At 51.5% G+C, this 17,025-nt stretch overlaps 1 protein-coding gene across 4 annotated transcripts in view; it reads right to left on the bottom strand.

Moving 5' to 3' along the window:
• SAMD11 (sterile alpha motif domain containing 11) overlaps positions 1–17,025 on the bottom strand; it is an 86,969-nt gene that overhangs the window by 38,613 nt on the left and 31,331 nt on the right. For all 4 annotated transcript variants that reach the window (XM_088178927.1, XM_088178928.1, XM_088178930.1 and 1 more), the window contains exon 5: positions 8,771–8,895. In XM_088178927.1, the coding sequence (XP_088035053.1) occupies positions 8,771–8,895 (125 nt within the window). The remainder of the gene's footprint in view (positions 1–8,770; positions 8,896–17,025) is intronic.

The raw sequence follows: 17,025 nt of genomic DNA, 5'->3' as shown, positions 1-17,025 counted from the left end.
AGGAGCAGCTCCAGCCTCAGGCTGGGTTATCTCCTGTGCCCCCACACCTTTATCTGCAGGTGCGGGTCACTCGGATTGAGACCGGGAGTGCAGGAGGAGCCTGACAGCACCGACAGACAGACGGACAGCACAGACAGACGGACGGACAGACAGCAGGGCAGGGTGGCAGTGCTGCCCAGGGCTGTCCCCAGCAGTGCCCAGGCTGGCTGTGACCCCTCCTCACCACGAGAGACCGTGGGAACAGAAGGAAAAAAACGGGAACAAAGGGGAGGGAGGGCCGGGACAGGGACGGGCCCTTCACCAAGCCAGGAGGACACAGCATCCAAAAACCCGAGGGTTTCTCCTCCTTGCTCACTTCGGGAGGACTCTGGCTGTGCAGTCACTGCTCCCAGCAGGGCCCCAGGGACAGCCAGCGCCCATGCCCACCCTGATGTCACCCCAAAGGCTGGCTCGGTGTCCCCAGCCCTCCCCAAATGGCACTCGAGCACAGCTCCCAGCCAAAAGGGAATTCCCAGGGGATACCAAGCAGCCTTTCCTGGGCACGGGAGGCAGCCTGGATCCCCCTCCCCAGCTCCACAGGACCATCTGCCTCTCCTCCCACCAATCCCCAGGATCCTGCTGCCTCCCACCTCCCCACTCTCCATCTCCCCAGCTGCACCAAAGCACCTGAAGGCAATGCCCAAAATTTCAGACGCCAAGCAGTGAAACACTGGGAGGTGCAGGTGATGCTGGAGCCACCCTGCTGCCTGTCTGCAACGAGGCTGTGGATCAGGGAAGGTGCTCCAACATCCCCCTGGCTCCCAGGTTCTCCAAAATTCATTTTTACAGCGTTCACCAAAGCCACAGAAAGGTGGTAAATATTCATAGTAGGAAAAACGCTCATGGAAAGGATATACTGCACTTAAGAGAGAGATGTGAATTAATTTCGTATGCTGCAGAGAGGCTTCTTAGCAATCACAAACTTGTGAATCTCAACTTTCTTTCGGAAAAGATTTAAAAGAACGCAGCTGGGAGAGTGGGCTGCAAGTCCAGGGTTTTGGGAGGCTCATTTTCCTGCCTGGAAAGGAGCAGGGTAACACAGGAGGAGGGGGAAGTTTGATAAATCAGAGACCTGAGCACAGACAGGTCATGAATTCCCCATCCCTGGCAAGGCCATGGAGGAAATTTCCTCATTCCTGCCTCAGTTTCCCTTTTCCAGCCTGTCCATGGAGGGAATTTCCTCATTCCTGCCTCAGTTTCCATTTTCCTGCCTGTCCATGGAGGGAATTTCCTCATTCCTGCCTCAGTTTCCCTTTTCCAGCCTGTCCATGGAGGGAATGGAGTGAGGAAATTCCCTCCATGGACAGGGCTTGGAGCAGCCTGGGACAGTGGGAGGTGTCCCTGCCATGGCAGGGGTGGCACTGGGTGGGATTTAAGTTCCTTTCCCACCAATCTGGGATTCTGTGACCACAAACCTCTTGGGCAAAGCTCGTTTGGCCTCCATTTCTCCATCTGTGCTAAAAAAAAAAAAAAAAGCTGTGAGAATTGTGAGAATGCCCTGACACAGCGATCCCGTGGCAATGTCACCTGCCACCAGGGAGGCAGGGACAGCATCCCCAGCCTGGGGTGGCCCTCAGGAGCCAGCAGAGCTGCTCCCCCAAAGGGTTTCCTCAGCCTGGGGAAGGAAGGACAGCGATTTCCAGCAGAGCTGCTGGTGCTGCTGTACCCCCTTAGCACCATTTAAATGTCCAATTGCACTCATTCACCCCCTGAAAAAGAAAAACCGAAAAAAAAAACCCAACACAACAAAACCACTGCTCCTCCAGCCCGTGACAGCTTTGACAGCCAGACTCCTTAATTCCTTTTTCTTATTCCCTTAATCTGTCATCTTTATCAGGCTGGGGAAGTGCCAGGCAGCAAGCAGGAGCCCCGGCCCCGATCAATCTCCACATTACAGCTGACAGAATGGTGCTAATAACTTATTGATCTCATGTTTGCCAAGCCCCGGTGGGGCTGAAAGGCTCCCATTGATTGGCTCGAGGGAAGGAGCCTCTCAGCTGAGAGCAGAGCGGAAAACCTTCAAATTGTCTTCTTCCCCAGGAGCTGGGGAGGGAGGGCAGGCACCAGGACACGGAAAACTGGAGAGGAGGAATGGAAAGGAAGAAGGATGTGTGAGAGAGAGAGAGATGGGGATTGAGAATGGAAAAGGAAGTGGGGGGGAAAAAAGGTTTGAGAATAAAGAAACGCGAGGAGGAGGGGGAAGAGCAGGGAAGGGGAAAGGAACGGAACCGGGAACAAAAAGATTGTGCAGAGCTGAAAAATGAATGAAACAGGCAGCTGAGCCTCTTCTTGCTCACAGCAAATCATTAATAAATTAATAATCATTCCCATGCCCAGCCCTCCATCCTTAACTAACTCTTCCCGAGGCTGCTCGTGCCTGGCACAGAGCTCTGCTCACCCCTGGCCAGTGACAGCAGAGCTTCACCTGGGGCAGCAGCAGGACACAGATCCCAAATTTAACCCTGGAAAATCCCCCACTCTGCACCGAGGAGGCCCAAGAACCACCAGGAGTCACCAGAGTTGTGAGCAGGGGAAAAGGAGCTGTGGGGGATCCCGAACGTGCAGGGACAGCAGGAGGGAAAATAAACCTGCAAGGACCTCGCAGAGAGCAGAGCAGCAGCTCAGTCCTGTCTGCCAATAACCCGAGCTGGGGCAGGGCTGGGCTGGCAGAATTCACACCAAGGTAGTGCCAGGGTCACCAAGGTAGTGCCAGGGTCACCAAGGTGGTGCCAGGGTCACCAAGGTGGTGCCAGGGTCACTCACACCCTGCTCTGGGCACTGCCAGGGTCACTCACACCCTGCCCCAGGGTCACTCACACCCTGCCCTGGAACTCTCAATGCCCAGGGCTCTTTTCCTGGTAGATTTTTTTCTCAAGTTTTTCCATCTCAAAGCCTGGGCCAACACTTCCACGAGCATCCTCCAGCACACACGGGTCCCTGCACGCCCTTCTCTCCCTTCAGCAGGGCTTGTCCCCTCGCTGTCACCTGTGCCACACTGGGCACCCCTGAGTGCCTGGCAGCTCTGAGCAGGGCCAGGGGACAGGCAGAGCTGTCCCCCTGAGCAGCAGGACTCATGCCAGCCTGGTGCCAAGGCAGGTGCCACGTCCCTGGGTGTCCCTGCAGAGCCCCAGGCAGGTGTCACAGCACCTGGGATCTGCTGCCAGCTCTCCCCCAGCTGCCCGGGAAGGCACCTGGCACGGGAGGTGGAGGCAGGGGTGGGCAGAGGTTGTTTCTGGAAGCAGGATCATCCCAGAGCTGCAGGGCAAGGAGCCACAGCCAGGGTTTGAGGTTTTGGGGTTCCAAAGCTGCTGCTGGGGGAGTTTGGTGGATCCAGCCCCAGGGAGGGACAGATTCCTTGTCCCCACCGGGCACAGACTCCCTCAAAGTGAGGGACACCCCCTGAAAGCCCAGAACCTCCCCAAAGGTGTTGGCAGAGCCCTCCTGCAAGGAGCAGCTCCAGCCCCCTGCCCTGCTTGGCTTCCATCATCTCTCAGGTCTTTTCCAACCTGAACTGAACTCCAACAGCAGGGCCCTAAAATCCTCCTCCAGCAGAGCAAAGCCAAGAACAAAACCTGACCCCTGGCAGTGTAAAATGTGTAAAATGCCCTGCCCTGAGCCGTGCTGGCACAGCCAAAGGAAACGCTTCCACGCTGGATTTTCCCACTTTTCCCTTCACTTCCCAAGACCTCTGCTCGCACTGGTCACCTCCCAGTCCTCCTGCAAGGCTTTGGGAGATGTAAAAATAACCTGAAACAGAGCCCAGAGAGGGGAGAAGTGCTCCAGCTCCAAGCCCAGAGGATGCAGAGCAGTGACAGAGCCTCGACCCTCACGTTGCCAAGGTAAACAATTGTCCTTCACGGAAAACACGTCAACAACAGGGCCTGGGCTTCCAGTTCCTGCCTGCCCATTTGGTGCTGATTTTCTGCTCAATTTAAGGCAGCAGTCCAATAAAGGCTGCTGCTTTTTTTCCCCTGTTGTTTGGTTTAGTTAAATGAAAACATGTCTGAGCCCAGCTCATTATCCCCCCGGAGCAGCAGAGCTGGGATCCTGTCTCTCACCATTAGCTGCAACATCCCTGAGCCCAATTCCTTCTCATCCCCCAATATTAACTCCTCCCGAGCACAGCAAAGCTCTGGCTCTCAGTGCCAAGCCAAGCCAGGTCACTGCAGGGCCACAGAACCCAGGGTTAGCCCCACAGAAAATGAGGCAGCTCTCAGATCCACACTGGGATTACAGTTACAGGAACTGCCTGGTGGAAAAAAAAAACAACCCCAAATTGTGGCATTTGAATCTCTTGACAGCCCCAAAATTCCCCCTTTTTCCCTCGCTCAGCCAACAGGGCAGCAAAGATGAGCCAAGAGGGTGAGCACAGAACAAATCTCCCAGAGACACAGATCAGCTCCGTGGTGTTTCTGAGACCTGAGGGTGAACTCTGCTCTTCCAGGGCTGCAAAGGCACCAGGAATGAACATCCTGCAAAGGGAGCAGGGCTCCTGAGGTGGGGACACACGTGTCACACTGTCCCCAGCACGTGGGGACCCCACAGGACATCCCTGCTCCCCAGGCTCTCAGGGCTTTGTCATTCCCAAAAACCGAAAATCCCCTGGAAAAGCCTCTCTGGGAGCTCTGCTGCTGCTTCCCACACCTCAGCCGAGGGTCCCAAATATTGGATGGGTGATTTTCTCCCTGCCTGAGGCTCTGTCTCCACTCTGTGCCCTCTCAGAGCAGCTCCAGCCACCAAGGAATTCCCTGCAGGCACGAGGGGCAGAAGGAAGAGAGGGAAGAGCTACCCACCTTCCTCTAGCATGAGGGAGCCTGAATCCTCCACTTCTATCCATGCAAATAGTCCTAGTGCAACTGGAAACCCATGAAATCTGGCACTGCAGAACAGAGGGTGTTTGAGGAGAGAAAGAGGAGAAGTTAACAGGATTTTTTTTTAATTTTTTTAAAATTTTTTTTTGCAGGAGAGGAATGAGTTAAAGCCTCAGGACCAGGAGTGTGGTGTAAAACGCTGGCTCAGGCCCTAAAGCAGAGTGCAAAGCACACAAACGTGGTGGGGGAGGAACTTTCTGAGCCCCTCTGAGCTGTTCCCAAGGAAGCACAGACCCCACTCCATGCACTTTTCCTCTCTTCCTTCCCTTCCATCCCCTGCTGCAGCTTCAGCAGCTCCAAGGAGAGCACCTGAGCATTCCCCACGGCAGAAAACCACCAGGGAGCATCTGCAGGGTCAGCCAAGGAGGGACCAGCCGTGGTTTGTAGGGACACTGCTTTTCCAGGGGGTTCTCCCTGTGCCCTGTGCAGGCTGGCAGTGCCAGGCTGGCTCACCCCCAGCACCAGGCAGCTCTGACCCTGAGCCCTTTCCTACCTTCCCAAAGTCAGAAAAGCCCCAGAACTACAGAAAATTCTTTTTCATTGGTTTCAGCCCCTTTCTGCATTTCCAAGGCCGTTCAGGATCCAGAGATATCACACATTTTCCTGCCCATGCCGCTTGAAACCACAGCGCTGCCTCTAATCCTGGTTGTAACAACAAGTGAAGGAATTCCCTCGCAGAATTAATCACAACCCAGCCGTCCCTGCCAGCTTCAGCCTTTTTGCTGGCAGTGAAGCAAATCCCTGCCATTGGTGCTGTCCCTGTCCCCAGTCCTCTGCCAGGGAGGGGCAGGGTCCTGCTCTGAGCCCCCAGAGCTCCTCCTGCCCTCTCTGGGACCAAACCCCACCCATAAAACAGCACCGGGAACATTTCAGAGCAGCTCCCAGCCAGGAGTGATGCAGGATTTTCTGACCCTGATGGCACCAGAATCATTTATTCAGCATTGTTTTATCTCCGGGTGTCTTTTTGAGGGGGAGATTCTCCCAGCCCAGCACACAGGGCAGCCAGATGGGGACAAGGCTCTTCTCCCCTTCTTGTTGGAACAAAACGTTCCAAAGCAGCCCGAAGGACCCAGCAGCACCTCTGAAAATTCTGTGTGGAGCAATCCACGATTCCTCAGCCCTGGCAGCAAGAACAGCCCCAAAGGCAGAGTGGAGCTGGCTCTGGGGAGAGGTGACACAGCCCTGTCCCCTCAGACACCTCCTGTCCCCACCAGCTCCTGCTGAACACCCCAGACCTGGCACATCCTGGCCACTCTGGGCACTGGCTTGGTGCCTCCTGTGTGCAGGAGCCTCTTCTTTTTCACCCATGGAATATTTCGTGGGATCGTCAAGGTTGGAAAAGACCTCCAAGATCGAAAAGACCTCCAAGATCACCCAGCCCCAGCACCACTGACCCCCACCCACATCCCCAGGTGACCTGAACCCCTCCAGGTGACTCCACCACTGCCCTGGGCAGCCTCTCCCAAAACTTTCCCTCAAGAAATTTTTCCTAATATTGAACCCAAACCTCCCCTGGCACAACCTGAGGCCGTTTCTAACAGTGTAAAGAAACCAGAGCACCTCCAACACCAATTAAGAAACAGGAACCAGAGCTTCTACATCTCATCTTTTCTCCTGATGGGAATGAGAAGAAACCCTTTGCATTTCTGGAATGCCACAGGTCTCAAAGAATTCCAGCAATGCTGATCAAGCCCAGCAGTTTCTCTGCAAAGCAAACAACACTGAAAGCCATTCTGGCACCCAGGGTCAGCTGAGCCACACAGACTCGAGCAGGGTCACAGGGAAAAATGGATTTATGGCCAGGTTGGCTCATGGAGTTGTGCAGGGGAAAGGGGCTTTGGAAAATTGTTAATGATGGGATTGGAGATTCAGCTCCAAAGCTGAATTCAGCAAAGTCTGGGAGCTGCCATGGCTGATTTACAGCCCACACCACAAATCCCTCCTGGCCACATATGGCACTGAAATGGGATCTCGAAGTTTGCACCCTCCAAAGACATTCCCAAAGGGTGCCAGGTGTGCTGCTCCCTCTGGATTTGGGGTTCACACACGCACCCAACACAAGGACATGAACAAAATACATAAAATGTATAAAAAAAAAAGTACCAAAATGTACAAAAATAAAAGAACAAATCCACAAGCAGACAGATTTTCAGAAAAGGCCTCTACCAGCACACAGAGAGACCCAGCAGGGCAGGGATCACTCAGTACAAAAACTGACAGAAAATCCAGATTTTCCTCAATTTTTATCTGCAATTGAAGGATCCTGCAATCAACAAGATCTCGGTTTATCCATTCCAGACTTGCTGCCACCAGACCATCCTTCCCCACATTCCCTCCCTGACATCCAGGGGGTCCCAGGGCAGGATCCCACAGGAGCATCTCTGGTTTCACACTGGGTGGAGCTGAAACCAGGGGGAACAACCCAAAAAAAACCCCCCAAAACCTAAAAACCCAAACAATCCTGCTCCCAGAGGAGCTGGCAGCAGCGTGGGGAAGCTCAGATTAATGAAATTACAAATCAAATCGTGCTCCCTGCAAAGCCTTTCTGCTTCACTTGGCACCAGCCCTGGGGACGTTTCACTCCCTGCACACAGACCACAGGGTCTGAGAACAACACAGGGCTGGGATCTCCAAAAAAAAACAAAACAGGGCTGGGATCTCCAAATAAAAACAGGGCTGGGATCTCCAAATAAAACAAAACAGGGCTGGGATCTCCAAATAAAAACAGGGCTGGGATCTCCAAATAAAAACAAAACAGGGCTGGGATCTCCAAATAAAAACAGGGCTGGGATCTCCAAATAAAAACAAGGCTGGGATCTCCAAATAAAAACAGGGCTGGGATCTCCAAATAAAACAAAACAGGGCTGGGATCTCCAAATAAAACAGGGCTGGGATCTCCAAATAAAACAGGGCTGGGATCTCCAAATAAAAACAAAACAAGGCTGGGATCTCCAAATAAAAACAGGGCTGGGATCTCCAAATAAAAACAAAACAGGGCTGGGATCTCCAAATAAAAACAAAACAGGGCTGGGATCTCCAAAAAAACCAGGGCTGGGATCTCCAAATAAAAACAAAACAGGGCTGGAATCTCCAAATTAAAACAAGGATGGGATCTCCAAATAAAACAACACAAGGCTGGGATCTCCAAATAAAAACAGGGCTGGGATCTCCAAATAAAACAAGACAGGGCTGGGATCTCCAAATAAAACCAAAACAGGGCTGGGATCTCCAAAGGAGCTTCACCAGCACCAGGAAATCTTTCCCACGTTCATCTCTAGCCCAGAACATTTAAAGATTTCCTACAGCTAAAGTGTTAACACGGAAAAAAACCCAACAAACAAATGGAAAAGGAACGGATGGGGTGGGGGAGAAAGGGAGAGGAGGGAAAAGGAGAAGGGGGAGAGGGAGAGGAGGAAGAGGAGGGAGAGGGAAAAGAGGGGAGAGAGGGAGAGGAAGAGGAGAGAAGGGAAAAGCAGAGGAGGGAGAGGAAAAAGAAGGAGAGGGAAAGGAGGGAAGGGGAGAGAGGGAGAGGAGGGAGAGAAGAGAGAGGGACAGGTGGGAAAGGAGAGGAGGGAAAAGGAGAGCAGGGAGAAGGAGCAGAGGGAAAAAGAGAGGAGAGAGAGGGATAGGAGGAAAAAGAAGAGGGAGAGGAGGGAAAGGGAAAGGAGGGAAAGGGAAAGGAGGGAAAAGGAGAGGAAGGGAAAGGAGAGGAGGGAAAAATAGAGGAGAAAGAGGGAGAGGAAGAAAAAGGAGAAGAGGGACAAGGAGAGGGAGAGGAGAGGGAGAGGAGGGAAAAGGAGAAGAGGGAGAAGGAAAAAGAGAGGAGGCAAACACAAGGGCAGGACGTGGCCAGCCCTCACCTGCTGCTGCCAGCCCCACGTCCAGGCTGCTCCTCTTGAACTCACAGCGGCTCTGGCTCTCGGGCATCACGAGCTGCCGGCTCTGGTGCAGGTTGGAGATGATGGTGGACAGGTCACTGTCACGGCTGTGGCAGAGCACAACGACCCCACGTTAGGGAAATCCCTTCTGCACCCCCAGAATTCATTTTACCCCAAAAACTCCACGTTAGGGAAATCCCATCGGCACCCCCAGAATTCATTTTACCCAAAAAACCCCACGTCAATGAAATCCCATCGGCACCCCCAGAATTCATTTTACCCCAAAAACTCCACGTTAAGGAAATCCCATCTGCACCCCCAGAATTCATTTTACCCCAAAAACGCCACGTTAATGAAATCCCATCTGCCCTCTCCAGAATTCATTTTTCCCCCATGTGAGCACATCAAGGAAATCCCACCTGCATCCCCAGAAATTATTTTTCCCCACCTGCACCCCCAGAATTGATTTTCCCCCATTTGCACCCTCAGAACTGATTTTTCCCCAACAACCCCACGTTAAGGAAATCCCACCTGCCCTCTCCAGAATTCATTTTTACCCCATGTGAGCATGTTAACAAAATCCCATCTGCACCCCCACAAATGATTTTTCCCCATCTGCACCCTCAGAACTGATTTTACCCCAAAAAACCCACGTTAGGGAAATCCCATCTGCCCCCCCAGAATTCATTTTTCCCCCATGTGAGCACATCTGGCAGAGGTTTCTGTGTGCTCCAGCACAGCTGGATTGCAGGAGAGGTTCCCCCTCCCTCCCTGCCTCCCTCGGGGTGCCTCAGGAACCTCTCCTGGATTTTGGGGAGTGCAAAATTCCCGAGTTTCCCTCTCATTTCCCATCACAGACCCTGCAGCTGCCAGAGCTCCTGATCCCAGCCCTGCCAGATTTAACTTGCGTGGGCCAGGACTCACATCTAGGATGGAAAATCTGAAAGTGGAGGAATTGGCAGATCTGCTCCAGAATTAATAGGAAACTTGAACTGAAATAACTGATAGTTTTCTATCAGCTGCCACCCTTCTATTCTTAAGAACCGAAGTTTTTCCATTCCATCAGTGCTGGGACAAAAGGCTGTTTGATTTGATTGAATAATGGTTTTTCTCCTCAGAGAGAAACCCACCACGAGCCAGGACAGCAGCGTTGCTCAGAGCTGAGGGCACAGATTTATTTACAAAAAACCCATTTGCAGTTCCCCTCTCCAACAGACCCTGAAACAATGCTCTTCCTTCTGGGAAAAGAGACTTTGCTACAGCAATTCAGCATTATTTTGCCTGCTCTCCTTGCATCACATTGCTGCTAACTAGGCTGGTTTAGTCCTTTTTTTTTTTTTTTTTTCTATTTTTTCCCCCTTCTATGGAGAGGAAGAACACAAAACCCAATTCACTGTAGCAGATACTGCAGCTCAGTGGTGAATGCTTTTGCTGGCAAACCACTCTCCAGGTGCAAAATATTCCTGAATAAATGATCTAAAAATAAAATTTAAAAGAAGGATCTAAATGATCTAAAAGAGTGAGGAGGAAGAAAAAGGTGGAACCCAGGGCAGGAGCTGGCTGGAACTTCTCCTTTCTGTTTGGTTTTTTTGTTTGTTTGTTTGTTTGTTTGTTTGCAGGAGATGCTGAGCTCCCAGCACCAGGGGCTCACCCTGGGAGCTAAACTGGGAGCTAAACTGGGAGCTAAACTGGGAGCTGAACTGGGATCTAAACTGGGAGCTGAACTGGGATCTAAAATGGGATCTAAACTGGGAGCTGAACTGGGAGCTGAACTGGGAGCTGAACTGGAAGCTGAACTGGGAGCTGAACTGGGATCTAAACTGAGATCTAAACTGGGAGTTAAACTGGGAACTAAACTGGGAGCTAAACTGGGAGTTAAACTGGGAACTAAACTGGGAGCTGAACTGGGAACTAAACTGGGAACTAAACTGGGAGCTGAACTGGGAGCTGAACTGGGCTACTTTTCCTCCTGCCCTCTCTCTCTGGAGGGAAGGTGACAGCCAGGGAAACTTGGGGAAAATGACAGAAATGAAGAATATTGCCCTCCCTGCCCAGCCACAGCTCCCACCCAGGGGTGTCCTCACCTGGGCCCCGCAGGGCAGCCCGGAGGGTGCATTATCTGCAGAATTACCCAGCTCTGATCTGCCTTAAATATCCCCCCGATCCCCCCCCACCCCCCCCCGGGGGGCTGCCAGCCCACCCCGGGGCTAAGCCCAGCCTAACTGCTGGGCTTAATCAGATCCGTTTAGGACACAAAGTCTTTAGGGACTTTCAGCGGGCGTCTGGCTGCAGCTTTTCCCGGGACACAAAGAGATCCTCGATTTCCCCCCCCATCCCTTGGGGTGGGGATCAGCAGGAGAAGGGATGCAGGGAGGGATCCTAAATCCCCTGAGCACCCATCCACCCCCCCCCAGAGCAGTGCAGAATGTTCCTTATGCAAGCACGAGGCTCATCACTTAAGCAAGCCCACAGGTGAGTGGGAAGCCCATTTCTCCTGTGCCAAGCAGTTTTGGGTCTTATCCTCTTTTAGCTGCCACCTTTAAGATGCATTATGCAAATATTTTGGTGTCTTAAGTCATTTATGGGATTAATGTGAAGTGATTATCAGTTCTTTTTAATCATGCCAATCAATAAGTGGCTGTCAGGGACAGAGGACAAATGCAGATAAACGCTGCCATCAGCACAAGGCCCGGAAAGGGCGGAGGAGAGGAGCCAGGAGAGCAGCGAGTGGGAAGAGAAAAATGGGATAATTACATCTTCGCATTTGCACAGCGCCTCGCATCCCAATGGAGCCCCGAGCAGCGCTGGAGTGTAAACACGGATTGTTTTATCCAGCAGGAAAATGCAACTCCCTCTCTCCGGAGCAGCTGCTGAGAACTCAGAGAGTGCAGAACACCGGGATGTACCCAGTGAAAACAGAACCCAGGAGATCGCTGAAAAGGAAACGTCCCCACACCAGCAGGGCTCCCCTTCCCACAAAATCCTGCGCTTTCAGATTTTCCACGGGTTTAAAATTGAAATCATCGTGGTGTAAATCAGCAAATCCAAGCTCAGGGAGCCACAGGGTCACAGGCTCTGAACTCCACTCAGTTCACCCGTGGAATCAGGGAGAACCCCCAAAAAAAAACAAAGGGAACCCCAAGGTGACACTGAGAGGAAAGGGAAGACTGGAGATCAGGCAGAGAGGCTGAGACAGATTTTAACACATCCCTGGAGCTGCTCCTTCTGCCTTGGCCCAGTTTGGAGCCCTGGAGTGCTGGGATCCTCCAGCACGAAGAGAAGGGAGAGAGGGAGAGAGAGATGAATAGATAAAGGATGGATGGATGGATGGATGGATAAAGGATGGATGGATTCATGGATGGCTGGATCCTCACTCCATTCCCTCCCCTCCATCCCAGCAAACCATTCCCTCTCCTGTGCCCTGTCCCTCGTGCTGGACCCTCACTCCATTCCCTCTTCTCCATCCCAGTCCCTCCCAGCTGCTGGCAGCCTCTCCCAGCCCTTTCTGGGATGCAGTAACTCCAGCAGGGGATGAGACAAACATCAGCCCCGGGCCCTTGACCCCTTTGGCTCCTGTCCCGTGAGCCAGGGTGGGCTCAGAGGCGCTGACAGATGTCCCCAAGGGTCACACAGCCCCCCCCAGAGCCGGGGGGAGGTGGCAGCTCCCCGTGCCGGCTCAGCCAGCCCCAGACCGGAGCAACGCCTCCTAAATGTGTTTCATTTACAGCCATTAGCAGCGACTGCATCTTTAACGAGGAGAGGGACGAGCAGCCTAATGGCTGGAGACAATTAACCGAAATATAAATCAGTGTCAGGGCTGTGCAGAGCACAGGCAGCCAGGCGCCCGCGGGCTCTGCTGGCTCTGCCCTGGCGCTGCTCAGACTGCGAGGGGGGAGCTGGGGAACGAGACAATTTGGTCAGAATTTCAATAATTTCCACCAGTGGCTGCCTCTTGATGTGCTGCAGCTCCCGGAGAGAGGAGCAAGGGAGCAGTGACCCAGCTCCAAATGCCTCATCCTCCTCACAGGGTGAGGCTGAAGGAGCCTGGCAGGGATTTCCCACCCTGCTGGCAGCTCTGCCCCTGCTCCCAGCCCAAGGTCACTCCCCGAGAGCTCCCAGGGCTCGGTGCCAGGAGGGAGAAGTGCAGGGGAGCAGATCCACCCACGCTGCAGCTCCTCTCAAACCCACAGAGGCTCCGGGGCCAGGGGATCTGCAGAACCCCAAAAAACAGCTCCGGGGCCAGGGGATCTGCACAACCCCAAAAACAGCTCCGGGGCCAGAGGATCTGCACAACCCCAAAAACAGCTCCGGGGCCAGGGGATCTGCACAACCCCAAAAACAGCTCCGGGGCCAGGGGATCTGCAGCTCCAGGGTCAGGGGATCTGCAGAACCCAAAAAACATCTCCAGGGTCAGAGAATCTGCAGAACCCCAAAAGCTGCTCCAGGGTCAGGGGATCTGCACAACCCCAAAAACAGCTCCAGGGTCACAGAATCTGCACAACCCAAAGCCAGCTCCAGGGCCAGGGGATCTGCAGAACCCCCAAAAACAGCTCCAGGGTCAGAGAATCTGCACAACCCCAAAAACAGCTCCAGGGTCAGGGAATCTGCAGAACCCCAAAAACAGCTCCAGGGTCAGGGAATCTGCAGCTCCAGGGCCAGGGGATCTGGGTCCATCTGCAGCTCAAGCTGAGTTTTTCCTGCTCCAGCCCTCGCTGGGGTGTCAGGGGGCAGCTCTGGGCTGCTGCCCCATGGCCATGCACAGGAAGGGGCACCAGAACCCACCTGGAGCTGCAGAGGAGCTGGGATAAAACCAGAGCCAGTCCTGAACCAGCAAACACAAAATTCCACAGATCCAGGAACTGCCCGAGAGCTGAGGGAGGAGGGAATGGGTCCAGCACCACACCAGACTGGGTAACTTTTCCTAATACTTAATCAAATTAAAGGAAAGCTGGGAAAACACAGGGAAAAAAAAATCTCTGAAGGGACGCAAAGGAGGAGGCTGGAAGAGAAGAGAGACTCAGAAACTGGAATAGGGAGGAAATAAAATGGAAAAATATTTCTTTTAAAACACATTCCTCCAGCTCTCCATCCCCTTAACGATCACCCAGTAAGTGCAGGGATTATATTAAATTTTACTGATCAATACAGCAGCCATAAAACTGTCCCAACCCTCTGCCCCTCCCTCCAATAAAGAAAGGGAAAATCCAATATGCAAAAGGAGGAATGTCAGGGCCTGCGGGGGGGGGACACGAGGGCAGTGACCAGGGCAGGGGGAGCAGCCTGGCTGCACCCAGGGATGCTCCAAGGACGTCTCACCTGGCTCAGGTGCCAGTTTTCCTTCACTCTGCAGGGATTTCCCTCCCCTGACCCCTGTGCTCCCACCCTGCCTGGCCAGGAGTGGCAGAAAAGCCCCGAGGAGATGAGAAAATCACCAGGAGCTGCAGAGACACGAGGGGTTTTTTCCTTCTCTGTTGGTCTCGGCAGCACAAAAAGCCAAATTTCTGCTGTCAGCAGCAATTTCCCAGCCAGAGGCACCAGGGGAGGTTCAGATTGGGGGTCAGGAAATATTTCCCACCCAAAAAAAGGGAATAAAGCCTGGCCAGGCTGTGCAGGAGTGCCCAGCCCTGCAGGGATTCAGGAGCACAGGGGATGTGGCCCTTGGGGACACGGGGCTGGGTTTGGGGACCCTGCAGGAACCAGGATTTAGCCAGAGGAGGCTCAGGGTTGCCCAAAGGAAATCAGGGAGGGAATAATGAATTTTTGATGGGAGCCATTAAAGGAGAATCCAGACTGGTCCATAAACGTTGTTGCATCATTACAGCCCCCAGAAATAACTTTATATAAAAGTTATATAAAAGTGGCAGGGCTGCTACAGGGCTGCTCACATTCCCTGGTTAGCACTTAAAAAAAAATAAAAATAACTGATTTCTAAAGAAACATTTAGTTTCTAAACAAACAGCCACTCCAGTCCAGCCCCTGGAAAAATAAAATCTCTATTTGGTGAATTTGGGGATTCTAAAAGGAATTTCTGAGCAATTCCTGCTGCAGCTTCCACATAAAACACCACCAATATCATTGCTTTTCCCTCAGCCTGCAGTGTCCAGCCTCCCTGGGCCATTTAATCACACACTCATTGATTTTTAAGCCCCAGAGGAGTCTGCTCTCTCTCCCTGCTCTGACCTCCTGCACAGAACCTGTCACAAAATCAGCCCCTGGTGCTCCCAGTTAATGGTGGCAGCTCAGAGTGGGGGGAAAAAAAAAAAAAAGTGTGAGTTGTGTCTCTGCTCAGCAGGAACAGAGACCCTCACCCTAACCCTGAGCACACCAAATCCAGTGCTCTGGGAATAAAATCATCTTTATTCCCAAGAACTGGTGAATCCCCTCAGCTCCTCCCTTACTAAAACACAAAGTTAAAACAAATGAATTAAAACCAAACTCCCCCCCACAGACACAGGGCAGGATTAAACACCCTGCAGGCAGCAGAGCCACGAGTCAGCCCAGGACAGGGAATTGTGCAGAACTTTCACTGCTGTGCCCTGGCCTGGCCTCTGGGGCAAGGGCAGAGTCCCTGACCCAGTAAAGCCAGAGGAGAGTCAGAGTAAAGCCAGAGTAAAGCCAGAGTAAAGCCAGGGTCAGCAGAAAGGCAGGGATGGGATCAGACAGAGCTGGGGAAGCCTCGGCTCAGCCCCTGTGCCCCCCTGGCACTGCACACCTGAACTGAGCACCTGAACACCTGAACTGAGCACCTGAACTGAGCACCTGAACACCTGAACTGAGCACCTGAACACCTGAACTGAGCACCTGAACTGAACACCTGAACTGAGCACCTGAACACCTGAACTGAGCACCTGAACTGAACACCTGAACACCTGAACTGAGCACCTGAACTGAACACCTGAGCACCTGAACTGAGCACCTGAACTCCTGAACTGAACACCTGAACTGAACACCTGAACTGAACACCTGAACTGAGCACCTGAACTGAACACCTGAGCACCTGAACTGAGCACCTGAACTCCTGAACTGAACACCTGAACACCTGAACTGAACACCTGAACTGAACACCTGAACACCTGAACTGAGCACCTGAACACCTGAACTGAGCACCTGAACTGAACACCTGAACTGAACACCTGAACTGAACACCTGGCACTGAGCACACAGCAATGTGACCCATGGGAATTTTGTGCTCTGGACAGAATCAGAGAAAGCTGCCACTTAGCCCCCTATTATTATTATTATTATTATTATTATTATTGTTTTTAAAATTAAATGTATATATTTTTATTATATACATATATTTCATGTTTTTATATCTTTATATTTTATATTTATATTCTAGATTCATATTGTATATTATTATATTTTATATAATGATCTATTATATCACTATATATATTATTATATATTGATTATATATAATATGTATATATTATATATAATATATAACATATCATATGTAATAATATTTTTATATTATGTAATATATTATATATTATAATATATTGTACTATATATTTTATTATATATATTACTTCTATTACATTACATTATGTATTATATATTATATATTATATATATTATATATTATTATTGTCAATTATATCACTATATATTTGCATTCTAAATTATTATTCTTATCGATTACATTATATTTATATTTCTATTTCTCAGCCTTTTGGGTGTGTTTTGTAACTTCACCACTGGTAAAACCCCCGTGGGTCACTGTGTCCTTCTCCCAGAGAACAATCCAGCAATATCAGCAACATCCCACCCCTGCCTCCTGAAATGTCACCCACCAGACACGGAAAAAAGGGAGGGAAATGAGGGAAAGGAGAAGAGGAGGGAAAGGATAAACAAATTTTCCCAACTGGAGGGGAGCAGAGAGGCCTGAAAATCCCAACCCTACCCATGGGCAGCACAGCCCTAAATCTCCCTGCAGACTGAGCCTGAAAAAACAAATTCATCATCCTGCAATGTCCCCAGCAAAACGCCCATAAAATTTCATTAATGCTCATGACAGTTCATAAAAATGATCAGTAGGGCTGGCAACTCCAAAATAAGGTGGAAATAAGCAGGAAGATGTTTTTTGCTGTAAGCCTGCTTTGTCATGCAGCTCTCTGCAAGCTCATTAAAAAAAAAGAAAATAAATTAAAAAATGGAATTACAGCACCCTGAGAGATCCCTGAAGTTTGGGATTGTCAGGGACACACAGAGACCTGCAGCTGCTCACTTTA

This window comes from Sturnus vulgaris, chromosome 25 (genome assembly GCF_052056855.1).
Source record: "Sturnus vulgaris isolate bStuVul1 chromosome 25, bStuVul1.hap1, whole genome shotgun sequence".
Taxonomy (NCBI): domain Eukaryota; kingdom Metazoa; phylum Chordata; class Aves; order Passeriformes; family Sturnidae; genus Sturnus; species Sturnus vulgaris.
This window is presented reverse-complemented; position numbering and strand designations above follow the sequence as displayed.